The 429-nt window shown below is 28.7% G+C and overlaps 1 protein-coding gene across 1 annotated transcript in view; it reads left to right on the plus strand.

Annotated features, from left to right (window-relative positions):
- The window catches only part of LOC107606437 (indole-3-acetate O-methyltransferase 1), a 4,957-nt gene continuing 4,736 nt past the window's right edge, over positions 209 to 429 (plus strand). Inside the window, exon 1 of the mRNA XM_016308502.2 lies at positions 209 to 391. Coding sequence (XP_016163988.1) covers positions 281 to 391 — 111 coding nt within the window. The 5' untranslated portion in view covers positions 209 to 280. The remainder of the gene's footprint in view (positions 392 to 429) is intronic.

The raw sequence follows: 429 nt of genomic DNA on the forward strand, positions 1-429 counted from the left end.
AAACTGTAAACTGTAATATTATACTATAATATAAAATTATAGTATAACATAAAATCATATTATATGTAATATTTTATGTTATACTATTCACATATGTTATACTAGAAAGAGATTATTAGATTATTAGAAACTGTAATATTATACTATAACATAAAGTATCCATACGATACCTTCTCCAATGTGTCTATAAATATGAGTGTCTTGGGTCTGAGTTAATAAAAAAATCATCAGACTCCACCAATCTAATAATCTCTTTCTAATTTGAGCAATCATAACTAAGATGGCTCCAATGGGAGACAATGTTGTTGTGTCCAACATAGAACTGGAAAAGTTACTTAGCATGAAAGGAGGCAAAGGAGAATCCAGTTATGCCAACAATTCCCAAGCACAGGTTCTTCTTCTTCTTCTTTATAATTAAAATAACCCAAG

The sequence above is a fragment of the Arachis ipaensis genome, chromosome B07, assembly GCF_000816755.2.
Source record: "Arachis ipaensis cultivar K30076 chromosome B07, Araip1.1, whole genome shotgun sequence".
Lineage (NCBI taxonomy): Eukaryota > Viridiplantae > Streptophyta > Magnoliopsida > Fabales > Fabaceae > Arachis > Arachis ipaensis.